This window comes from Aquarana catesbeiana, linkage group LG01 (genome assembly GCF_042186555.1).
Source record: "Aquarana catesbeiana isolate 2022-GZ linkage group LG01, ASM4218655v1, whole genome shotgun sequence".
NCBI lineage: Eukaryota > Metazoa > Chordata > Amphibia > Anura > Ranidae > Aquarana > Aquarana catesbeiana.
In genome coordinates this window covers 510,696,775-510,713,450 of record NC_133324.1, presented here as the reverse complement: position 1 = coordinate 510,713,450, position 16,676 = coordinate 510,696,775, and the positions used below count along the sequence as shown (strand labels likewise).

At 40.8% G+C, this 16,676-nt stretch overlaps 1 protein-coding gene across 4 annotated transcripts in view; it reads left to right on the top strand.

The window, feature by feature from the left end:
* The window catches only part of MIER2 (MIER family member 2), a 118,423-nt gene extending 110,329 nt beyond the window's left edge, over nt 1-8,094 (top strand). For all 4 annotated transcript variants that reach the window (XM_073593995.1, XM_073593986.1, XM_073594004.1 and 1 more), the window contains exon 12: nt 6,886-8,094. In XM_073593995.1, coding sequence (XP_073450096.1) covers nt 6,886-7,175 — 290 coding nt within the window. In that variant the 3' untranslated portion in view covers nt 7,176-8,094. The remainder of the gene's footprint in view (nt 1-6,885) is intronic.
* Nucleotides 8,095-16,676: the final 8,582 nt, after the last annotated feature.

Sequence of the window (16,676 nt, the reverse complement as noted above, 5' to 3'; positions counted from 1 at the left end):
AAGCAAAGGTTTTCCTACCAGAAAAGAACATTCTGTCTGTGAGTTAACCCAGATAGCAAGCAATTATGCTGCAAGTTTGAAAATGACTTGCCAAGCTATTGCTAGACTTGCCAGGCTTCACAAGTTGGTTGCACAATTGCAGCAAGTCCGAATTGCATGACTCCAGATCAACTTTCTTTGCAAACATTCTGCAAGTCTTCTGCAAGTTCTGATTCAGTTGTTGTGCAATAGTTATCCCACCTCAGGGGTCACTGTGGCTGAATTTTCATGCTGTAGACTTGCAGAGCTCTTGCTGTAGACCCACCACTGCAACCTGGCTCTTGCTAGAGACCTGCCACACAAATTTGCTTCACATTGGGAAAGTGTCCACTAGAATTTGTGCTTCAAGTGCTCTGCAAGTGTACAATTTGCCAGTGAAAATGTGCAGCAAGTTAACAGAGTTACAATTCAACACTGTTACAAATTTTTTAGATTCACCTGGTAGCCGCCTTCAAAGCTGTACCATTTGCCCAATTTCATTTGAGACCTCTCCAACACAACATCGTATGTACCTTTGAGGCTGTACCATTCACCCAATTTCACTTGAAACCTCTCCAACACAACATCTTGTCTACCTGGAACAGGTATGCTCCTTCTCTAGACCTGCCCATGCTCCTGTCTAGTCAATGAAGAAACCCCCTAACTTTGTAGATCTTCAGTCCTGCCTTATTAGGGAGGTCCTTTCTTCCTTCCTTCCTTATCACTGGAAAGTAATACCACATGCCAGTTTTTCAGGCTGAGGAGTGTTCCAGTTCCTTCACGGTCCAGGGAACATGGTGATCGGTGGAAGACCAGCTGCCCATCAACATCCTGGAACTCAGAGCAAAAAGCGAGGCTGTGCAACACTCGACCTCTCTTTTACAAGGACACCCAATATAAGGGATACCAAGTGCAGGTATCCAGCAACAGCAAGGGTGACCAGTTCAATGTAGCTGTACTTGGGAAACTGAAATCAGATGGTGTATGATTAAAGTAAAGATTTATTAATAATTAACTCAAACCCATCCTAACGCCAGCAAATGGAAAACGTAGCAAAGGTGAAGTTGTAAATTAACTAAAGACCAAGTGACAAAAAAATCTCACAAGCAACCTAAATATAATACAATATATACAAAATGGGGAACATAGATAAACTGGGTAAGACAGGAGCTGCAAGGAAATGGATAAGGAGGGAGCCCAGATCAGGGATCCAGAACAGGTGAGATTGATTACTTAGGAGACACCTGCTGGTGGCCACTGGAACTACACCCTTCTACTCTGGGAACCACCGTTCCACAAACAGGTGATCCAGTGCCTGACACCTAATCACGGAACAGCTATTGCCACAGCTGTGGCCTACATCAGACATCAAGGGGGCACCAGGAGTCATGCAGCCTTGAAGGAAGCCAGCCAGATAATCTCATGGACTGCGACTCACTGTCCAGCAATCTCTGTAGTCCACATCTGAGGAGTGGACAACTGGAAAAGAGATTACCTTAGCTGCCACTGCCTGGATCAAAGGGATTGCGTCCTTCACCCAGATAATTTCAACTTGATAAGTCAGAAATAAGGGATCAGGGCATCTGGATTCAACAACAAACTACTTCTGTTTGTGGCCAGGACCAAGGATTTCCTAGTGCTGACATCTGAGAAGACCGTGATTCTGATTGCACCAAACTGGCACAGGACCTGATACACAGAAATACTCAGAGTTCTAGGAGATGACCCCTGACCTTTTCCCAACAGGCTAGACCTGCTGTCTCAGCCATCTGTTCCATCCTGCTTCTCAGTCTCCGACTTTACCAGCATGGCTGTTGAAGCCTAAGTCTTAAAAGACAGAGGGGTCTCTGAGTCTACCATTCACACTTTGCTAAAATCATAAAAAGGATCTTCCTGAAAGATCTACTATCGTGCCTGTAAATTGTTCTTTGTTCGGTGCCTCTATCCCAGGGTTACTCTGTGGCTCCCACAGACCTCTGGCTTCGCTCTCCCATGTCAAAACTTTTATTCAAGGTGTACCTCACCTCAATCCGTCCTTGCAACAGCATCCTGTGCTTCCTTGGGATATCAACTTGGTTCTCTCTGCCCTGCAGAAAACAACCCTTTGAATCCCTTAGGGATATCTCCTCAGATGGCCTCTACTCCAGAGTAGCCTTTTTGGTTGTGATCATGTCTGTCAGACATGTCTGAGTTGGTGGCTCTCTTGTAAGGAGCTGTTCATTCTTCAGTGACAAGGTAGTCTTATGCCCAAGGCCATCCCTTTCCAAGATTGTATCATTCTTCCGCACAGTGAAGACATAATACTACCACCCTTATTCCCTACTGCAAAGCACCCAAAGGAAATTGCTCTCCATTGCCTAGATGTAGTCGGAGCCATAAAAATCTCCTTCAAAGTAACAGCTGGAAAGCAGATTCACAATTTTATCTTGTTTTTGTGATCTGGCAGAGGATATCCAGGTTCCATGTCTATCCTCACACAATGGATAAGACATCTGATCGATAGAGCTTACACTCTCAAGGACAAATCTTCTCCTTCACTTTTTCCATATTTTTTTTTTTTTTTTCTGTCAGGTAGCATGGACAAAATCAATGGGTACATGTCATATGCATAAAGTGATTATACATTCAAGATATGACTGACCATTCAAGATTATATATGCCCTCACATACACATTATTCAGCGTTGAGTGTTGGGGCCTTTATCACCTATATTGGCAGTCTGTTCCAATCCCTGCAAGCTAAGAGGGTGTGTCTTATTATTTTAGTACATGAGGGTAGGGGTGTGCCCTTTTAGCTAGATGTAAGAAAAACTTCACATAGAAAACAGGTAGGACTCTTAGGCATCAGGATTGTATGGGGAAAGGGAATGTGAGACTAAAGAAACCAGGGGCATGGGGTAAGTGTAGCGTAAGTAGAGCTAGTCACATATAGTAAGGTAGAGGGTCTATGTGGTAGGGTTCTCACAGAACAGTGAGTCTCCATCCCATCCCCCTACTTACCTGGGACAGATCATTGATGGATATGGGGTCATTTAATCAGATTGTGTTTGGCAACAGTTCATGATCTGTTTGTGCTCTACATTAGTTTTGTAGTGCATCCAGCATGCCCAAATGCGGGTATATTTGTGCAGACTGTCCTGCAATATGTGTAAGTTCTTCCATTTCTGCAATGTTTTTTAAATTCTAAAACCATTCTCGAAGATTTGGGATAAGTGGTGTAATAATTGAGCAGGGGTGAAGTCTGTTGTTTTGCCTGATACCACTGAGATGAAATTATGAAGCCATGACCAATACTCTATGATTAAGGGGCAGGATGACGATATATGTAAGAGAGTGTCTTTGTCATTTTTACAACATCAGCATCGATCAGGTAATGACGGGGGCATTTTGTATAGCAAGGAGGGTACTCTGTACCCTCTGTACTGTATCTTATACCTGTTTCTTTGGTGGTGGTGATCAATGAGATGTTGTGTTCAATAGGATTTATATTTTCCCATTTTCCCCAGAAGTGAGACGTATGTTATAGAGTTGAGATTATAGGCATGCATTGCTGCAAAGCATCCAAAGGAAATTGCTCTCCGTTGCCTGAATAGATAAATCCGAGATTAAGTGTCTGAGGGGCCATCCAAGAGCACAGTGATTATAATAGGGTAAGAGGTCTAGGGAGCGAAAGTATTGCCGGGTCATTTAATTAGTGACTGATTCAAAGATATGCCTGCATGGGGATTTTTTTAGGTTGAGTGATTTCAGATAAAGTGTATTTTTTATGGAACCTATGTTTTAAAAAAAAAATGGTGGGCTTGGGGTTGGGCATGTTGCCAACAGTCGTCGTCCTACACTTTTACATTTGTGCTCAAAAGTTTGCATACCCTGGCAGAAATTGTGACATTTTGGCATTGATATTGAATATATTACTGATCGTACCAGAAAACTGTCTTTTATTTAAGGATAGTGATCATATGAAGCAAGAAAGAAGATCATTTATTATCACATAGTTGCTTGGCTCCTTTTTTAAATCCTAATGATAACAGAAATCGCCCAACTGGCCCTGATCAAAAGTTTACAGACACACAAGGTGACACACACAGGTTAAAATTGCAATTAAAGGTTTATTGCCCACATCTATGGCTTTTTAAATTGCAATTAGTGTCTGTGTATAAATAGTCAATTAACTTGCTAGCTCTCATGTGGATGCAATGAGCCATGGTGAGCAGAAAAAACTGTCAAAAGACCTGCATAACAAGGTAATTAAACTTTATAAAGATGGAAAAGAATTTAAACAGATATCCAAAGCCTTGAATATGCGTCTCTACTGTTTAATCACTTATTAAGAAGTGGAAAATTTGGGGATCTCTTGATACCAAGTTAAGATCATATAGACCAAGTAAGATTTCTGCCACAATACATAGACATCCCAACAGGTAACCTTAGGAGAAATACAGGCTGCTCTGGAAAAAAGACGGTGTGGTTGTTTTGAAAGAGCACAATACAATGATACTTGAATCAAAATTAGCTGCATGGTCCAGTTGCCAGAAAGATGCCTTTACTGCACTAGTGCCACTAAAAAACCCAGTTACATTATGCCCGACAACACCTTGACATGCCTCACCGGGCTTTTTTGTGGCATTGGCGCAGTAAAGGCTTCTTTCTGGCAATGCAACCATGCAGTCGTATTGTGCTCTTTATAAACAACCACACCACCAGAGCAGCCTGTATTACAGGTTACCTGTGGGTTTTTCTTTGTATCCCAAACTATTCTTCTGTGGCTGCAATTTTTCTTGTTCTACCTGACCCTGAATTTTCCATTTCTTAATAGCAGCCTGTATTTCTCCTAAGGTTACCTGTGGGGTTGTCTATGTATTGTGGCTTCAATCTTACTTGGTCTATATGATCTTAGCTTGGTATCAAGAGATCCCCAAATAAGTGATTGAACAGTACTGACTGGCATATTCAAGGCTTTGGATATATTTTTATATCCTTTTCTATCTTTATAAAGTTCCATTGACAGTTCTTTTCTGCTCCCCATGGCTCAGTATCTGGTCTGCTTCGTGAATTCATGTGAGAGATTACAAACTCTTTGACTATTTATACACAGACACGAATTGCCGTTTAAAAAGCCACAGATGTGGGAAATGAACCTTAATTGCCATTTTAACCTGTGTGTTTCACCTTGTGTTTTTATCAAGACCAAACATTCCAGGGTATATAAACTTTTGATCAGGGCCATTTGGGTGATTTCTGTTATCGTGATTTAAAAAGGAGTCAAACAACTGTGTGACAAGAAAGGCTTCATATGATCACTATCATTAAAGAAAATAGTTTTTTGGTATGATCGTTCATATTTTCAATATCAATGCCAAAATTTCTTGATTTCTGTCAGTGTATGCAAACTTTTGAGCACAACTGTACACGCCAACCCCACCAGATCAATAAGAGTTTCCTGGGCATTCTGGCACCAGGACTCCTCAGCCCAGCTTTGTAAGGCCCATAACCTAGTCCTCTGTTCATACATTTTTAAAGTTCTACCAGGTCAATGTCCTGTCTTCTACAGATGCAGCTTTCATCCGCAATTTTCCTGCAGCTGCTCTCTGAAGTTGTATCTGTTAACCCTTCTTGTTGGGCCTGTTGGCACAATTCTGTTTGCCTAGTTGTTGTCCACCCTTCTCATTTATTGCGTGGGTATGTCCCAGTGTCTGTGAATACTCAACCTGAGTCCTGTATGGTATGATTAAGATAAGAGGAATTGTGTCTTACCTGTAAATTCCATATCTTTGAGTACAGTACAGGGACATAGGCCCTCTCCCTGCCATTCCCTGGTTACTCTACATTGCTTGCTACAAAACTGAGGACTCAGAGTGGGGTATGGGTTTCTAGGGGAGGTGCCCAGTGGGCATGTCCTCAAAACCTTTTCAGTGTCTAATCACCTTACAGTGGAGCTTTACCCTTAACAACTTGATTGAAAAGTAATCTTCTGTAGCAAGGAACATATATTCCACATTAATAATTGTGCTACTAAAATTATTGTGTGCTATAAATTGCCTGCAGCATTGCTCCGGTTTCTTCTTGCCGGAAGCAGCCATATTGCTGAAGTCCAAAGCCCCATAGCAGCAGTAAATCTTTAGGCTGTCAGCAGATCAGCCTCTAGTGGCTCTTATTTAAGACTCAGTGCTGAAAAAAAGAGAGTAACTGAGCATGTGCAGAGCAGGGTGAGACAGTGTATTACTGAATTTTAGGCAGCATAGTCACTTATTTTTAATGTTTTAGATCACTATACCTGCAAAAGTGGCCAGCCTGAAGTGATCTATCAGGACTTCATTTTCTGACTAAAGTTCCACTTTAGGTCTATAACCCAGGGTCTTTGAATACTCGGCCTTTGTCCTGTACTGTGTACTCCAGGATGTGGAATTTACAGGAAAGGAAAACATCCTTCTTTCGGATAGAAAAGGGAAGAATTAGACTTGCTGTCAAGATTTTATTGCTGTGTCCCCACTGGGGGAATTCATGGTCACCAAAACAGAACACAAGGGTGACATCCCAACATTCTGAGTTATCACCAGAGAAATAAATGAGAGAAAAAATAATCCTTTAGGAAAGTCTGTTGGGTAAATGGATAATTCTGTTCACTTTGTTATGATTTTTCTTTAATTTTATGTTGCGTCTTGATCATTCCCTACTTTCACATTTTTGAAAACTATTCTTTATCTGCTTAGTGTACTCATTCTAGAATCTGTTATTTCACTGGATATGTAAAGCGCAGTACAGACTGTTAGTGTCATATAAATCCTGTATAATCTGATTCTAAAAATGCAGATACCACTTTTGTGTCTTAATGTGTGCCTGTTAACTGTGTTTCTGGCATGTTTTATAGATGCAGCTGGACCCAAGAAGAGCTCCTCTCAGGACAGTACCTGCACCTGCGATAAAGATCAATACTCTTGCAGACTTCACACGTCCCCTTGTTCTAACCAGGAGGATCAGCAATCTCTTGACCTGCACAATGAATCAATCAGCCTTGACCCACACCAGTCAGAACTACCTTCATTACCTGATGCAAAAAAGCAAGACCATCCTTTGGAAGAATTAAACATGGCTGAGTTACCTCTTCATAGCTTTTTGTCAAGGCAATCATTTTTTTGCACTGGTTCTTATTCTTCTTAAACATTTATTTCTTACCTTCTACTTTAAAGTTGCCTTGGACTTATTTTTTCTAGCAGAAGAAAGCTTTTACCATTCCTTCTGTCATTATCGGCTTTTGGGTTATAGATGCTCAATTGTATCAACTCAGGAAGACATAACCAACAATACCAGAAAATCTGCAGGCTTTATAATTTTAAGTATTCATTAAACTATGTGCTGGAAATGGCTTGGTTTAAGCAACTTGTAATGCTGTTTAATTTATTTATAAAGTTTCTTTACTCACATTTAACACTGCTAGCATACAAACATCTTTAGATTGCACAAAAATTTGATCTGCTTTAACTGGTCAAACTCACTGGGAGAATCATATTGCCACTAAGTAGTGTTATGCAGCAAGGGCTGTCATAATCTTAAACTATTAAGGTCAGTAATAGTAAGTTTTGACTGAATTTAGCGTAAACATATCCACAATTGCCTGCACTGTCATAAAAATGTATTAAACGCATCTTCATATCTAAAGTACAACTATAGCCTTGAGGAAAAGGCTATGTTGCAAATCAGGTGTGTTTGGAAGGTAGGCACTGCTTTTCCTTTTTTATAATTAAGTTTAAAGTATTTTGGAAGGGTGATATTAAGGCACACCTCCCTATCAGGTAAGCTCCGGTTCCATACTGTTCAGCTTTGCTCCTTTTGTTGTAATGAGGATCGGTTGTGGAAGAGTTTGGTATCACTTGCAATGATCTTCTGAGGTCACATTGAATTCTTTCAACAGCTAATGTGCAGACAGTATGGTGTGTTATTAGATCAATAAATCTTTTGTTTGACATACCTCCTTTTGATATTTACGTTCAGCTGTATTTTTAAACAATATGTATACTTTTTGGAGTTGAATTTTATTTGGTTTTGTAAAACTTACATCAATAAAGGAAAACATGAGTCATTTGTTTGAATTGTTCAAATCTTGTTCAGTAGAAGTATACAGTCAGGATCATATTACATTTAATGCCTTTGAGGAGAGTTGATTAAAGTGCATTTAAATTATAATTTTTCCTTTAGTTTTAGATAGCATGTAGATTCACTTTGTGATTGGGCCACATTAAATACATCTCTAAACTACGTCCCTTTCTAACAAATGAAACCACAAAGCTCCTGATTCACTCCCTGGTTATCTCTCGCCTTGACTACTGCAACTCCCTCCTCATTGGCTTACCTTTAAATAGACTATCCCCCCTTCAGTCCATCATGAATGCTGCTGCCAGACTCATCCACCTTACAAACCGCTCAGTGTCTGCTACCCCCCTCTGCCAATCCCTCCAATGGCTGCCACTCGCCCAACGAATTAAATTAAAATACCAACAATAAGTTATAAAGCCATCCACAACTCTGCCCACAGCTACATCACTAGCCTTGTCTCAAAATACCAACCTAATCGCCCTCTCCGTTCCTCCCAAGACCTCCTGCTCTCTAGCTCCCTCATCAACTCCTCCCATATCCGCCTCCAGGACTTCTCCCGAGCCTCGCCCATCCTCTGGAATTCCCTACCCCAATCTGTCAGACTGTCTCCAAATGTATCCACATTTAGGCAATCCCTGAAAACTTTCCTCTTCAGAGAAGCCTATCCTGCCTCCATCTAACAACTGCACTATTTTCTCCATTAGCTCATCCCCCACAGCTATTACCCCTTTTGTATAACTTGACCCTCCCTCCTAGATTGTAAGCTCTAAGGAGCAGGGCCCTCTGATTCCTCTTGTATTGTATTGTACTTGTACTGTCCTCCCTAATGTTGTAAATCGCTGCGTAAACTGTTGGCGCTATATAAATCCTGTATAATAATAATTAAATGGACAGCTACTGCACAGCAAAACTGCAGTGAGGCTTCTCTTTGATCTTGAATATAAGGTCATAAGGTGGTTTAAATGAACTATGGAGATACTGGTGGGAGAATTTTGTCCCAGGGGGTCACCAAATTGTTACCGAACAATATTTGATAATTGAGGATGGGAAACTGTATTTGAAAACGTTTGTACACGATAGCCATATCCTTTGAAGTACATTTGCTTGAGTCCTAAGCAATTTATTTGCCATATTCCCTATTATAATTGTGCATTTTTGTACTGTTGTACCCTTTTTTTTTTTTTTTTAAAAGAATAATTATTGGAAAAGAAAACCGCAGTGGGAATACTGTGTGACCACTGTTCATTCCAGCTGCAGTGAGCTGACGCACGTCACACAGCTTCCTTTTTCTTTCATACAAACTTTATTTGAAGTGCACAAAAGTGGCTCTTCATTAATGTCGCTGTTAGGGCTGAAACAACTAATCAATTAATCGACAACTAATCGATTATGTAATTAATCGATTACTATTTCTATAATCGATTAATCGGCCAGTAAAATAATGGGGTTAAAAAAACTAAAACGAGCACTTTATAGTACAAAAAGAGCAAATCGCTACTGTAAATATTACTTTCACAGTTCTACAGTAAACAAAAATGAACCCCTTACAGTAGTGATCTGTGTTTTGTTTTGTTTTTTGTACTATAAAGGGCTCATTTTAGTTTTTTTTAACCCCATTATGTTTCTAAACGTCTTAGACCTGGTTCACATCTGTAGTGCTTTTTGCAGAAACGCACTACAGTTCATTTACATGGTTTCCTATGGGACACGTTCACATCTACAGTGGGGATCGAAAGTTTGGCCACCCCAGGTAAAAATGTGTATTAATGTGCATAACGAAGCCAAGGAAAGATGGAAAAATCTCCAAATGGCATCAAATTACAGATTAGACATTCTTATAATATGTCAAAAAAAGTTAGATTTTATTTCCATCATTTACACTTTCAAAATTACAGAAAACAAAAAAATGGCATCTGCAAAAGTTTGGGCACCCTGCAGAGTTAATATCTTGTACTGCCCCCTTTGGCAAGTATCACAGCTTGTAAACGCTTTTTGTAGCCAGCCAAGAGTCTTTCAGATCTTGTTTGAGGTATCTTTGCCCATTCTTCCTTACAAAAGTCTTCCAGTTCTTTGAGATTTCTGGGCTGTCTGTCACGCACTGCTCTTTTAAGGTCTATCCATAGATTTTCAATAATGTTGAGGTTAGGAGATTGTGAAGGCCATGGCAAAACCTTCAGTTTACGCCTCTTGATGTAATCCCCGTGGATTTTGAGGTGTGTTTAGGATCACTATCCATTTGTAGAAGCCATCCTCTCTTTAACTTCAGCTTTTTCACAGATGGCATCAAGTTACTATGCAAAATTTGCTGAAATTTTATTGAATCCATTTTTCCTTCTACTCGTGAAATGTTCCCTGTACCACTGGCTGCAATACAACCCCAAAGCATGATTGATCTACCCCCATGCTTAACAGTTGGACAGAGGTTCTTTTCATTAAATTCTGTGCCCTTTCTTCTCCAAACGTATCTTTGCTCATTCTGGCCAAAAAGTTCTATTTTAACCTCATCGGTCCACAGAACTTGTTTCCAAAATGCCTCAGGCTTGTCTATATGTTCATTTGCAAAGTTCAAACGCTGATTTTTGTGGTGAGAACGTAGAAGAGGTTTTCTTCTGATGACTCTTCCATGAAGACCATATTTGTACAAGTATCTCTTTATAGTGGAATAGTGTACCACAACTCCAGTGTCTGCCAGATCTTTCTGGAGGGATCGTGCAGTCAAACGTGGGTTTTGAATTGCTTTTCTCACAATCCTGCGAGCTGTTCTGTCTGATATTTTTCTTGGTCTTCCAGATCTTGCTTTAACTTGCACTGTTCCTGATGACTGCCATTTCTTAATTAGAAGGAGGAGGATATTGACATCTGAAAACGCTTTGCTATCTTCTTATAGCCTTCTCCAGCTTTGTGAGCGTCAACTATTTTCTGTTTCAGTTTCCTAGACAACTGCTTAGAAGAACCCATGGTGCTGATTGTTGGGGCAAGGTCAGATGAGTCTGGCCATTTAAAACCTTTCAGATTGACATCACCTGGTCTTCCCAGACGATGATTGAGAACAATCCATGACACTGGCAGGTCTCAGCTTTGCAAAGGGGGCAGTGCATGCTATAAATTCTGCAGGGTGCCCAAACTTTTGCAGACGCCATTTTTTTGTTTTCTGTAATTTTGAAAGTGTAAATGATGGAAATAAAATCTAACTTTTTTTGACACATTATAAGGATGTCTAATCTGTAATTTGATGCCATTTGGAGATTTTTCCATCTTTCCTTGGCTTCGTTATGCACGTTAATACACATTTTTACCTGGGGTGCCCAAACTTTCGATCCCCACTGTATGCTTTTTTCAGCTGCTGCGTATTTGGAAAGGGTCAGGGACTTTTTTTTAACGCAAAACTGTGCTTTTTTGGTTCAATACACTTCAATGGAGAAGCTGCAGAAGAGCATGTAATGCGTTTTTGCAACAATTTGTGTTTTTTTTTTTTTTTAATCTGCTCAACAACAAATTGTCCAAAGAAAAAGGCAAAAATGCAAATCGCCGCAAAAAATCAAAACGCACAGCAAAAAGCACTGCAGAAACAAATCAAAAGCAAAGTGCATAGGTGTGTACCGAGCCTTATGCTGGCCACATGGCTCAATTTTCAGACGAGAATATTCAGATGAAAAATCTTTGTACATTCGCTGAATGAAAGAATGTCGTTTTGAAATTTTCACTTGTTTTTAACATTCTGTTTTTAAAATGAATGTAATTTCTGAACGAAAACCACATACACTGTCTGATAATTCCTTTCACCAAGAAGTTTTACATTATTTCCAAATTTCCCATCACTGTGGTTGAAAATGAACGTCGATTTTACCCCACTAACGATTAGAAAATCGAACAAACGTTATTAAAATTAAATTTTTTTTTTTTTTTTGAAGGAGGGCATTGTTTTTTTTTTTGTTTTTTTTAAATAATAAAATTTGATCTGAGTCTGATGATATTTACCAGATTCACCCTTTAATAGTATATACAGTTTATCTCCTCTAATAGTATATCTCCTCTGTCTGTTATTCTCAGAGTGGATTAGATATTTTGCTCCCTAAACATATATCTGCATAGAGATATTTGAGAATAAATTGCCTTTTTTTAAAACTTTACATATTAACTAAATTATACACCACCCTTTTTTTTTTAAGGTTATTAACCAATTAATCGAAACAATAATCGGCCAACTAATCGATTATGAAAATAATCGTTAGTTGCAGGCCTACTTGCTGTACAGTGCTGACATATGATTCTGTCCAATCTGCTGCGTTAAAATGAAGCATGTCTTTTTTTTTTTTTTTTTTTTTTTAAGTTCACTGCAGCACAGCTCCAGGCTGTGTTTTAGTGTGAATAGGACACACAGAAAACCATTGTTTTCTACATGTCTTAGCAGTGATCTGCGTTTTCTAGTGTGGAAAGACACCAGTCACCGCACTAGTGTGAATTTTATCACAGCGCACTGGACACGATCGCATGTACAGCATACACACAGCAGCGCACCAGCTACATAGTTAGTCTGGTTGAAAAAAGACACGTTTAGTGCAACCAATAATGGCTGTCATCTTCCAGTTCTGCCGGGGGGGGGGCTTAATACAAGCCACTGGACGTCTCAGGCATTCGTCAAAAGTGCCGACTATGCCTGCCCTTTCCACCCCCTGCTCCATTTATAAAAGCTGTACTGTCTCTTCTCACAGTGAAAATGAATACATAGCCATTTCATTGCCGCGTGTGACAGAATACAGGTTAATCTGCAGTATTTTGTATGTTAACATGGTTACTGTATATGTATGTGTATATGTATATATATATTTTTATACTTACCTCCATCTTTTGCCCCCATTGTTACTCCCATTTTTACTATTGATAATATTATTGTCTCCACGTTTACTACCATGCACTTCTTCATATATATGTTTCCATGACACTGACTTTTATATAACCTCCTGTTTTTTTCTCTGTGTATATTATGTTACCTTGTAGTTCCCCTCCCGCCCACAGGTGGCACTGTGCTTTCTTGTGATAGACGCTTGGACCTGTTATCCCACAGCACTGCCATATAAAAGCACATTGCAGACACCTCCCTATTAGGCCTATTCAAGGAGCAGTGGCTCCGAGCACGTAGCCTTCTCTCAACCTCCCTGCTAGCCCTCCTCCCTGGACGATCCCTCCCCTGGATTCCGAACCCGGAAGCAGACGGACGACCTGTGACGTCATGCACGCTCCACGTGCGCTCCACGCCGGCCCCTAGTCTCTTCCTGATGGTCACAGAAGGAGCTCCCGGCTGGTAATCCACCTTCTGCAGCCTAGCATCCCTGCAGCGTCACCACCACAGGATCAGAGGGAACATCGAGGACCACATACCTATACAGATGAGCCTTTTATATGTTTTTATCCTGTAAGTGTGTTTTTACCTGGTGTCATTAAACATCATTTGTTAATACTACACTCAGGTGGCGCTTCCTTCTCTACCCCTCTCTCATCCATCACAGAGCCAGCTCTCTGAGGACAGCAGCCGCCTAGCCTACCAGCCTACTTTAACCATTACATTACCGGTTACCACTTAACCCTTGAACTTCCAGCCTGTCCCCTATGGACTAAGTTGCTCAGCCCTTTATATTTCCTGTTATATATGGACTTGTGTGTTTGCGCTTACAGTTACCAATACTCTGAGCATTTAGGCTGTTTATTCCAAAGTTCCCATTGTTTATGACATTTTGGGAGTTGTAAATGAGCTATGGCGTACATATACTCCATCCAGCAATTGTTGAGAATCATGATCACTTCCGAGGTGGATGGGGGATGTGGGGATTTCCAATTTCTAGCAAGGCGGGCAGCTATGAATACATGGGAGATGATCGTGTGGAATCTCCGGGGCCAAGTATCAATTTCCAGGCCCAAAAGAACCTTTTGTGGCGATAGGGAGAAAGAGGTCAAAATGATAGAGAGGAGAAGTTTAGTCAGAGTGGACCAATATAGAGTGAGTGAGGGGCAGCTCCACCATATGTGCAGGGGAGTTCCTCTAGCAGGTTTTGGTTGTAGAGGGATAGATGTGTGTGAGTTTAGAAGGAGTAAGCTACCAGTAATGAAATATTTTCTGGACAGATTCCCAATTAAGTATTCAGCGGGAAGACTTTAATGGAGCATGGAGGGAGTGGTACCATTGTTGGGGGGTATAGGTACATTGTAGTAGTTGTTCCCGGCATTCCATTGATGGTGTCTTACGGTCACGGGAGGCTGTAGTGAGAAGTTTGTAGATTTTGGAAATACCTCTACGGATTGTAGAATTTTAAGGGTGTAGGATGTCCGACCACATTACAGAGAACTGAGCGGAGTCTAAGGAAACCTTTAGAGGTGATTTTGCGGTTGCTCTGTAGTTGTTGGAATGAGACCAGTAGGGAGTTTTTATATAGGTCTCCAACTGTTGTTAGGCCTGAGTCAATCTGGTTGGAAAGGGAAATGTCAGGCATGAGGAGCTGCAGTGTGGTGAGAGGGATGAGGGAGAGTAGACGGTGTGGTACTGCTCTGGTGCGTTGAAGAGTGGCTTTCCAGGTCCTGATGGTGGCGTTGATAGTCTGGAGATAGTGAAGCCGGAAACAGCTCTGAGTTCTGGGAAACCAGATAGACTTCCGGACACAGACTTTTCAGGAAAACAAGCCTTTTATTTGCTAGCGAAGGCTCATTGAACTAGCGTTCTAAAGAATGAGCCCCATCTATAGGGCGTTCACAGAATATATATTAACAGCTGCGTCACAAATATATTTCCTCTAGGGAGGAGACTCCTGGCCTATTTAACCAATCACAAAGATACACATATTAGAACACATTAATTATTCATGACTTATAGAAGCTGGATATTCGTAAATCTGTAAACTTTCCAATATAAGTTTCATAATCAATGTACGCAGCTAAGTTCCTCTTATCTGTCTGACAAAAAAGCTGTATATAGTATTTACAGGAAGAGAAGGGGGGGTTATTTGCAGATGCTGGAAACTTCTTAACTGTCAACTAGTCACACTTGCATGTCTAAAAGCTTACTAGAATGTTTACAAGTAAAATCATTTCAGCAGAAACAACTATTTTGTTATGAGATCTATCTTTTTCTAAATTCAGCCATTTGGGGCTGCTACCATATTCCCCCCTTTGATGCTATTGAAGTGAAAGCTTGAGTGAGATAAAGCATCACAAAGCATCATATAGCTTCATTAATAGACCACCGAGCCCAGCGTGGACCCCTAGGGCATGGAAAGGACTAGTGGTGGTCCTGTTTAGTCCAGGGGAACTAATGGTTGGTTATCAGGGTGTGGTTTATCAGCTTGTCTGTGGAACTGAAGCTATGAACGGTTAGCCAGGTTTTGGTGTGTATATAGGTGGGCTCATAACAGGTTACCTGATTCCCTATGGTGCACAGTGAATAGGTAGTCTCATTATGCATGCAAGTAACAGTTACTGTGCCCTTGCATTGATAGTATGTCACACTTGCATGTCTAAAAGCTTACTAGAATTTTTACAATTAAAAACATTTCCTCAGAAGCGACCATTTTGTTACGGGATACATCTTGTTTTAAATTCAGCCATTTTGGGCTGCTACCATAATAAGAGTGTACCCTGTGTTGGTGTAGGAAGAAGGATCAGCTTAGGTTGGGAGGCTAGGGCTGCAGTCTCAATTTGAAGCCAGGCAGAATGTTGAGTAGGTAACCACCAGTTTTTAGCTTGGTCAAGGATGATTGCTGTGTGGTAGGCTGGGATGTCTGGTGCACCCATACCTCCAGAGGAGACGGGAGTGCATAATGTTCTGCGTTTCAGCCTTGAATGTTTTCCATTCCACATGAATGAGGTTATGATGATTTGGTGTTTCTTCAGTTGCATTTTGAAGGAAGGGAAGTGGGATAGTTTTGAAGGTGCACTATGTAATATGCGGTAGTAGGTACATTTTGGACAGAGCAATTCGACCTGCCCCTGACACTTAGATATGTCGGAGGTCTTGTATTGTTTTTTGGAGTTTCAAAATGAAATTGTAAAAGTTGAGAGAAATTAGTTGTGAGGGGAGGGAGATTAGTTGAATGCCCAGGTAGGAGAGGGTACAGTTAGTCCATGAGAAAGAGATACATGTTTCAATGCTCTGTTTGGTGGTTGGATCCAGGCCTATGCCTAGCATACTAGATTTGGCATGGTTAATTTTATATAGGGAGGCTTTACTGAATGAGTCCAGGGTGTAATGGAGTTCAGGCAAAGATTTTGCTGAGTCAGTGAGGGATATGATTATATCATCAGCGTAGAGGCCAATTTTATGTGCACCGTCACCAATTTCAATACCTGAAATGAGGGGGTTGGTGCGAATGGATTGGGTTAGGGGTCCCATAATTAGAGCAAATATTAAAGGGGAGAGTGGACATCCCTGGCACGTCCCATTGGTGATGTGGAAGGAGGCAGAGAATATGCCCAAGGTTATGACTCTAGCGCTGGGGGAGGAATAGAGAGATAATATGGCTCAGTAGGATTGATCCAGAGAAGCCAAATTTTTGTAGAACGGCCCTAAGGAAATTCCAATCG